The sequence below is a fragment of the Durio zibethinus genome, chromosome 5 (assembly GCF_047325235.1).
Source record: "Durio zibethinus cultivar Kanyao isolate XHJ-2024 chromosome 5, ASM4732523v1, whole genome shotgun sequence".
NCBI classification, from domain to species: domain Eukaryota; kingdom Viridiplantae; phylum Streptophyta; class Magnoliopsida; order Malvales; family Malvaceae; genus Durio; species Durio zibethinus.
Window position 1 is genome coordinate 26,457,383 of NC_143166.1, and position 9,324 is coordinate 26,466,706.

General features: G+C 27.0%; 1 protein-coding gene across 1 annotated transcript; it reads right to left on the reverse strand.

Annotated features, from left to right (window-relative positions):
- Positions 1-828: 828 nt before the first annotated feature.
- On the reverse strand, positions 829-1,919 carry LOC111282730 (uncharacterized). The gene is made up of 2 exons (XM_022870966.2): positions 1,639-1,919; positions 829-1,555 (listed from the first exon to the last, which is right to left on the reverse strand). Exons 1-2 carry the CDS (start codon positions 1,852-1,854, stop codon positions 908-910), a joined length of 864 nt encoding a protein of 287 aa, XP_022726701.1. The 5' UTR covers positions 1,855-1,919; the 3' UTR covers positions 829-907.
- Positions 1,920-9,324: the final 7,405 nt, after the last annotated feature.

The window sequence follows — 9,324 nt, forward strand, 5'->3', positions numbered from 1 at the left end:
TATTAATATATATTTATAAAAAATTGTATAAATGTGTAAGATAAAAATAAAAAAAAAGTTTAAAAATAAAATTTATTTTTTATTATATTTTTTAAAAAGCTACAGGATTATTTGTAATCATTAAATACATGCAAAAATAGAAATAATAAAATATTTAAAATATTCGTTGAATATAAATATGAAAATAAATATAATATAAAAATTCATATGTGAAGATAGAGAATACCCAATTCGTGCTCTATCTTATCCACTGATATTCCTAAATATAATTATAATATTTTAACTTTTTTGTAAAAAAAAAAAATTTATTTTTATTATTTTAACTAAACGAAAGATACTTTAAAAAAATACATATTGGAAGAACTAAATTTAATTAAAAAAATTAATCATCTTGATAATACTCAAAAATATATAAAGTAAACTCATATTCAAATTGATTTTAAAAAATCTATTCACATATTTAGGATTTGGTAGTAAATTGTTGAAATATATTAATAGTTTATTGATCCCATCCGCCATAGCCAGATTTCCATAACTTATGCTACCAAGGCAACCAAGGTGAAGCAAGAAAGATCATTCAGTGGACTCATTGGTTGTCTTTGAACCGGGAAAAAGTGCTTTCTTTTCTTAAAATCAGGTCATGGAATACATCGCATTTAAGTCGAAATCTCGTGCTAAAACAGACAAATGATGTATTTTAGAATCACGTTTTTTACATTACCCTCTCGAGTAGAAAACTCGTGCTAAAACAAACAAAAATTCTTCTCCATCTCCAGGCTCTATCGCAACAACTTTTACCTCGCTTTGGCAAATTCAGAAAAGCCATGATAATAATAACAATAATTATATACACTTAACCAATTAATTTTCATTTCTGCCAACAAAATTATGTTTCTCTTGATCATCTTCACACAACTTCCACGGCAGTGTAATGCAAGCCAGGCAATTTCTCTAGCAGATCGAAGGTTAACATTGAAGCCTTGGGCTTTTGTGGCCGGTCCGAATATCCCACGGGCAATGGTGCCGGCGTTGCTCTCTCGTATGTTCCTAGCCACTTCGCTTGCATGTACTTGTGCTTTCTCCATGGAGCCAAGTGCATTTTTTTCTCTTTCATGCTTTTTTTTGCTGCACCACATAAAATCTTGATCAATGCTTTTAGCCTTTCTGCTTTGATAACCAATAGTTCCGGTATCTGGGCGATTAACTTGTTATAATCTTCGTTGGCCCTCGCCATTTCGAATTCAGCTCGGAAATTCAACTCGATGATGACCCTAACTTCTCCCTTTTTGGGGTTTGATTTATCCAACACTTCTATATACGTGTGCTCCCCTGAGGGAATTTCAGAGGAGCTCCTCCACTTTGACTTGCATATGTAACAATTGAGACCTACGTTTTGGAGACGAATCGAGAGTGCTGTTTGCAAACAGTTCCGGCAACCTCCAGCCACCGGTCTCCTACAAGCGCATTGCATTCCTATCACTTTTAATTCGCTTAATGCTTCTTTTGTAGCTTGTCGAATTCTTGATTCTAGAGAAGTAGTTCGGTGCAATGTTGCCTAGATGAACATTAATCACAAAAATGTTAATAACCCATACAATCTTTTTATGCTTTTATGCTTAATTGTTAGACGAAATTTACCTGAAGGAGCTCTTCTTGCGCCTCCCAGAAAATCTTGTTTTGTTCATCCTCATCGCCGTTAGCACTTTCATCACGGTCAACAAAGTCCCTTAAACTTTCCTCTGACTCATTGCTTCCGTCAAAGAACCCAAACATCATGTCGGCAAAACTCGCCGCTCCATCAAGGAACTTGTCGATTTCCTCAGAATTCTGTCGTGCCACCGGAATCTTTTCCATCTCTCCGTCCAACGGAATACTTGTTGGTTTCCCTTGTAGGAAATTTGCAAGTATTAAGTTGTTGCGAGTTTTGGTTCCCAAAATCGAGACCAAATTTATACAGCAAGTAGCAAAGATATTGGGTCCTACGTGGGACCGATACGTCCCAGGTGGGCGAACGAACCGCCACGGACAAAGGGAGTAGGAAGAGGTGTAATCGAGGCAAGCGGAATTGACATGGTAAAAAATTTGAGTTAGAGTTTAATTTTTAATTCGAAGTATAATATTTAGTTTGAATTTATTTGATTAAATATGTTTAATATATTAATATAAATTTAATTTTTATATTTGATAAAAATTTAATTATTTGTATTCGAATTTAAATTCGAATTCGAAATATTTTATTAATTAAAATAATAAAAAAATTTTAAATATAAAAATTTTATTAAATTCGTAAATTATTTGAATTGGATATAAAAATATTTAAATTTAATTCGATCAAAAAATTAAATTATTTGAACTCAAATTTGATTAAATAATAAAATCGAATTTAAATTTTATTTAAATTAAATTTGAATAATTTATAAATATTAATATATTATTTATATCTTTAAACGGATGCGATTATTGGATAAGGAGTAAATTCATTTCGCTAGATAGAAGATTAGACAGCTGCGATCCACGTCAGAGTTACCAATAATTCAAGGGCAGGGAGAAGCGGTGTGGATATGCTTTGCTTGGAGATATTCTTATCTTGATGTTTTATTTTGATTATTAGTTTTTTATCACCACTGATTATTTATTGTTTCTTAATAATGATTAGAGCTGGAAATTGTTGTTGCGTTATCCTAATCTTAGCGGGTGGTGGGACCATGAAATGGAAATCAAGATATAGCAAGAAATTACCACGTGGCAATTAGAAATTACGATTACACGTGGTTTTGTCTGGGATGTTGATGGGAAAGCTTATCCATTTTGGTGGGACGGAGGGCCTCGTTTAGTTGCTAGGATATTCGAACAGCCCAAGTCGGTTCCTAAGGTACAAACGAATGTAAGAATAATCAAGGATGAATATTCCAGTTTCCAAGTTAAGGCTTGGTTTCTGTGGACATAAATGTCCCCCAATAATGGGCTAGTAAAATACTGTCTAATTTTCCAAAAAAAAAAAAAAACTGTTTCTAATTTGAACTTTTTTTTTAATTCATATATAATATTTGATTTTGAACTAAAATTTAAAAAATTTAAGATTTTAAAACAAAATTAAAAAAATCTTAAGTTGAATTTTGACTTTTATTTATTGTAATTTTCTATAAAATTATTCTTGATTTAAAGAAAAAGTGATTATAATTAAAGGTAATAAAAATGAGAATTTTTTAAAAATTTCAAATAAGATGTTATTTCTAGATAATTAAAAAAATTAAAAAATAATTTAACAATTTTGATTTAAAAGTCTAAAAGAAATAAAAATTATACTAAAGTAAATTTATTATAGTATTATATAAAGATTTAACAATAATATATATATTTCTCAAAGGAATTTGATATAAGTTCATAAAAACTATTTTTCAAAATTTATTCATAGAAAAATGCTTGATCGCATAAAAAATCGTAATATATTAAAAATAAAACATCAAATCAAAAATCAAACAATAACAGGAAGAAAAGAGTAACTTCCTCAAAGAATAGTTAAAGGACTAAAGGGCTTTATTGTCATTTGAGGAGGAGCACGGACAACCACCAAACAATGGGCTCGAAGTGGTTTTCTGAAACAGCTCGAACGGAAAAAATAATTATTCATTTTTTTGTCTTTTTAAGGTAGGTAGGTTAAAAATTAAAAGTTTAATGGTTAAAATTAAAAATTATTTTATATCCAAAATTATAAAAATTTAAATATATTAAAAGTAAAATATATCATTGATCATTTAATAATGATTTTTTAAAATAAAATTAAAATTATTAAAAAATTTAATTTAATTACTAAAATTTATATAAAATTTTGTTATCATCGAATTATTAATTTTTAACTGTTTATTAATATGTAATTTCATGTCAACAATCGGAACCACCTGATAATGTTATGTCATTTGATATTGACACACGAAATTATTAATAACATATTATAAATTTTATAATATAAATTTTATTAAAATGATTATGTCACATTACATTTGATAATTAATATGACATGGTCTCATTAATATTTTGTTAAAAAAATAATAATTTGAAAAAAAAAAAAACTCATGTAAATTTTAGTTATTAAATTAAAATTTTAAATAATTTAAATATTATTTTAAAAATACGATCTATAATTAAATAACTAATAATGTAATTTACCTAAAAAAATTATACTACTTTTCACAAAAACGGATTTTATTGGTTGCTAAGTCACACTGATGCTAACAAAAACTAGATATTATTGGTTGATGATGGTTAAGTAAATTAGGAGACTTCAAATTCATCTGTTGAACAAGTCAGTATTGTACTGCATACCACCACACGTTACTAGGGAAGGTAAAAAAATTCGTATCCGACGGTTGATCTGATTTTTTAAGGTCGATTTTTTTTTTTGAAAATCGGAGGGTCGGGTCGGGTTGGGTAGCATGAAGATAAAGTCAGGATCGGGTTTTAGGTAAATTCGACCCTACCTGATCCGATATATATATAAAAATAAATTTTTTAATTAATTTTTTAATTATATATATTTATATAATGATATTTTTAAATATTTATATTTAAAAAATAATATTTTATTAATTTCGGGTCGGATACGATTTATATAATGTCGGATCGGGTTCGGGTTCAGATATGAAAAAACAAAAAAATTTTCGGATAGGATCGAGTTCGAGTTTTTTAAGCATTAAGTCGAGTCGGGTTTGGGGCGAGCAAAACCCGCCCCAAACCCGACCCAATGTCAACACTACACGTTACCCACTTTATTTTATAAATATTGTTTTATTGTGTATTTTTAATTGTCAAGTTATTTAACTATCATTTTATTTTATTTAAATATATTATTAATTAAAATATAAATAATAATTTTTAAAAACTTCTAATGAAAAAATTTTTAAATATATTTTTATAAAAAATAATTTAATAAAATATTTAAGATATCGATGGCCCAGGCTAAAAAAATTTGACTGTAAAAAATTAAATTCAAACATTATTTATGAGAGTAATTATTATGTTATATAGTCTACCTAAAATTCTGTGACAAATTTCTATTCTAAAGTTAGCAATTATTTTTTATATTCTTGCTTCTCTTCATCTTCCAGGACAAAAAAAAAAAAAAAAATCCATCCAACTTGCTGTAAACTAATTTATCTAGCATATTCAACATGTCTTAATTACTTGGAGAAAAACAAATTGACAATATTGACTAACACATTTGAAACATCTTTCTTGTTCGAATTGCCCCTTTTTCCGTTGCTGCTTTCGTTCTCAACTTCCCGGAATACAGATGTCTTCGGAAAAATCATTACAAACTACGACAATCTTCTAGCACCCACATTATTTATAGATCTTTTTATTTGTTTTATAAAATATCTGAAGTAATCTATCAAAATTAATGGAAAATAATTTTATATTAATTAAAATTTAATTTTTATGTGAAATACTTTAATTTTAAATTTTTTAATACATCAAATTAATATAAAAATATATATTTTTGAAATCAAATTTGTAATTTAATTCAATTAATTCATATATCACTTTTAAAATATAACATTTAGTAAATTTAAAATTTAAAATTTCACATTTATAATTTTTATTTTTAATTACGATCTTTATACACTTAAAAATTATATATATTTAAAATCGCATGAAAAAAATTTTCATCATATTAAAATCTGAAAATAAATATTATCAGAAAAAATATCTAGATCAATTTCAAATCTTTGTTAGCTGAAAGAAAAAATCTAGCACTAAAAGCAATCCTTTGATTGATCACCATATTGATTTTTCAGTATCTAGCTCCTTTGATTAATTACGAAATTGATTTTTCAGTACCCACTTAGTAAACAATAATCATGCTCTATGATTTTTCAGTAATTCTTTGTGCTTTTCCTTCCTTTTTTTTCTTTTTTTTTTTTTTGCTGTTTCTATCTTTTTCCGCTTTTTGTTTCTTTACAATCCGAAAACAGTTAAACCAAAATTTTCCTACTTTTTGCCGGCCACATCGTTAAGCTAGTAATGGGGGGGGTTGCATGGTGTAGTGCTAAGGCGGATAACGATAAAAAAAGAGTTGATTAATGAACACTATTTTTATTTTTCAAAAATTGAAATTAATTGATTATTCGAATTTCGGACTAAGTTAATTCATTAATTTTTTAAATTTACATAAATATATTTTTTAATATTATTTTTAATAATTATATTTATTTTATAAAATAATTAAAATTTAATAAAAAAATATGATTCTATTCTAATCATTTGGATTTTTACATTATAAACTGAACATCAAGTCGAATCGAATAAACATTATGATCCGTAAGGAATATGACAAAACTTAAACCGAGCACTACGTTAAATTTCTTAATTTTTTTTTCGTTGAATCCCATGTACCGTGTATATTGGCCTGCAAAAAAGGACAAACTAAGATGAATGGTGCTGTCATCGTGACCGAAAAGCGTGATGCTGAATTCGAAATGACAAATACCTAAAAGAGAATAGCTTAACCTGCTCCTACTGATCAGAAAAGACTGCTGATATTTTCTATACCGGACTAGTAAATTAAAATCTCTCCCCTGATAACAATTTTTTTTTTTTTTTTCATTTCGATTATACAAATTGAAAAGAAATTGCAACGATCGTTGTATCAAAAATCAAATTTTAAAGTGGAACTCTGCCTAACTCCATGAGTGAGAGTGAGAGTGAGAGTGATACTCTCAAGCGAGCTACGACAAAAATTTTAAACTAGGCAGGGCCACCTATGTGGAGACTAACGAGGACTTAGGTTCCATTTATGGTTGCTGTGGCTTTACTCAGGGCCACATCACGGGTAAAATCTGATTCGGTTTGGTTGGAGCTTCCTATCGCGGGAAGAAAAAAATTAAAAAAATTATTTAAAAATTGTAATATTTAATTTAATTTAATTTTTTTATTTAATTCAGATTAAGTTTAAATATTATATATATTATATTCATATATGATTTTGAATTAAAAAATAAAAATTAAAAAAAATTGAATTATATATTTTTATTAATTTATATATTTTTTAAATTTTTATAAAATAAAATAATTATTTTATACTTAAATTTATTTAAAAAATATATTAAAATAATATATAAAAAATTAAAAATTAAAATTAAAAAAATTGATGAATCAAATTACATTAATAAATTTTAATTTAAATATAATCATATCAAAACTTGATTTGAATTCAAGTTAAATTTAAAAATTTATAATTTTATACATTATTTAAAAATTATCAAATTGAATTTGATCCTTGAATTGTTATCATCCTTAGCTTCCACTCGTGTAAAAGGCACGTGTGAATATTAGGATTCAGTGAATTTGAAGCTTCAATCGTTGCATTGGAGTTCTGCTATAGCATTGGATCTTAGAAGGTCCGGTAGGATTTCTCAATTCCATAACAAGTCCCAATTTTTTAAAAATATCTATATTTTAACTCTTTTTACCTTTTCGCTACATTTTAAAGATTAAATATCTTTGTCGCTATTTTTCTAGATAACTTGTAATTTTATTTATCCAAACTAGTAAAATTCTGCCGTAGTACAACAAATCTTTGTGTATACAAAATAAATTAAAAGCATACTCTAGAATCTCACTATTTAAATTCCAAGCTCATATAGTTGTTTGTTAACTACATCTTTTACTATCTGTGTTAGTCCAGACAGTCTGTTCCTGACTACTTCCTTTATTCTCTCTATCACTTGCCTTGTCCCCTGTTTCACTTGCTAAAACATCTTTTGATTCCTTTTCTTCATACCATGTAAATGTAAGCATTCCATGCTATGCGAAAGATGATTGATATCAGAGCTCTCCCATTTAGCTTTTTCTTTGCCCAATTCAACTGAGCAGCCCAACACTCGATTCTTCTATTGATCCTGCACATCTATATTGTCTTCTATAAAACATTTTGTGTAAGCATAATAAAAAACAATATGATCCTTGGACTTATCCTTTTTTTTTTTTAAAAAAAAAGGCAACATTTGTTAGAAAATTTAAGAAAACATAAATCACAAAAAAGAATAAATATGGCTATGAGGCATGAAGAATATTATCTTAAAAGTAATTATACTTATAGGATACAACAAAATCTTAAAAAACTCTTTAAATCAGAAGTAATAAAATTAGTCAGACAAAAAGATCTATTTATAATAAATAAACAATCACCAATTAAGTCAATTTAAAAAGTCAAGATATTCTTTTTAGTCATTTTTTTATTTAAATAAACTTTATTTAAATATTCATATTTTTTTGTTATATATTTATTCGGACCATCATATTTTTCTATATTCAAACTTATTTATTCAGAATTAGTAATATTTTGAAATAAAAGATCAAAAGATTTAAAAAATTAAAACTATTTATTAAACAAGCCCAAGTGCCTAAGTGCCTAAATGCCCAAGTGCTTATCTTTAACTTTTAAAATTGTCTGATCCACTAAAAAAACTCCTAGCAAGTCCAAATGACTTGGTCTACTCTAATACTTAGATCAATTACTTAAATAATATAAGTAATCTCTTTTAAACTATATATAAATGATCTTTCTACTCAATGTGAGATACACCACATTCAAAACTACCAACAATCCTCCACTAGTTTGAAATGTTAGTGCTTAATCTTTAACCTTTCATATAAAGAAATATTATGAATAAAGAATATATCTTTTTATTTAAACCTTCAATTAGCGTATATACCTTAGAATTCTAACGAAGTTGATGTGTTCGTAGATTAAACCTTAACTCCTAGTATTAAAATTGAAGATATAACACACATAATACTTATTTATTATTCTGTCAGAGGTTTGTAACTACTTTAGCATTATTATGGCCATGTGCCTATCCTTATTCATAAACATTTAAAAGAAAGTTTCTAATTTTCTTCTTAAAATGACACCACTTTTACGCTTATATAGGTGGAGTTTCTTGTTTATGTCTCCATTACTATTGACATTTAATTATAAACTCTATTAAGAGTTCAATCTCATCCTCCATTTATGCAATGGCTTACATTAGTATTCCAAATATTTAGAACGGGTTGACTAGTGTTTACAGACACATAACAATAATTTGTGGTTACCTTTTAAACTTTGCAATTAGAGCTTACTAATTCAAAGTTAGGTTCCCATTATTGGTGTCTAAAAGGAATTTTAAACCCATTCCACTTGTGGTGCTTTTTACCAAATTTTTAGGTAGTGCCTTGGTAAGAGAATTTGCTAAGTTGTTAGCAGATTTAACATATGTTATGGTAATCACCTTTTTTTTTTTTATCAATTCTCTAATATGTCATGTCTTAGACTAATATGTC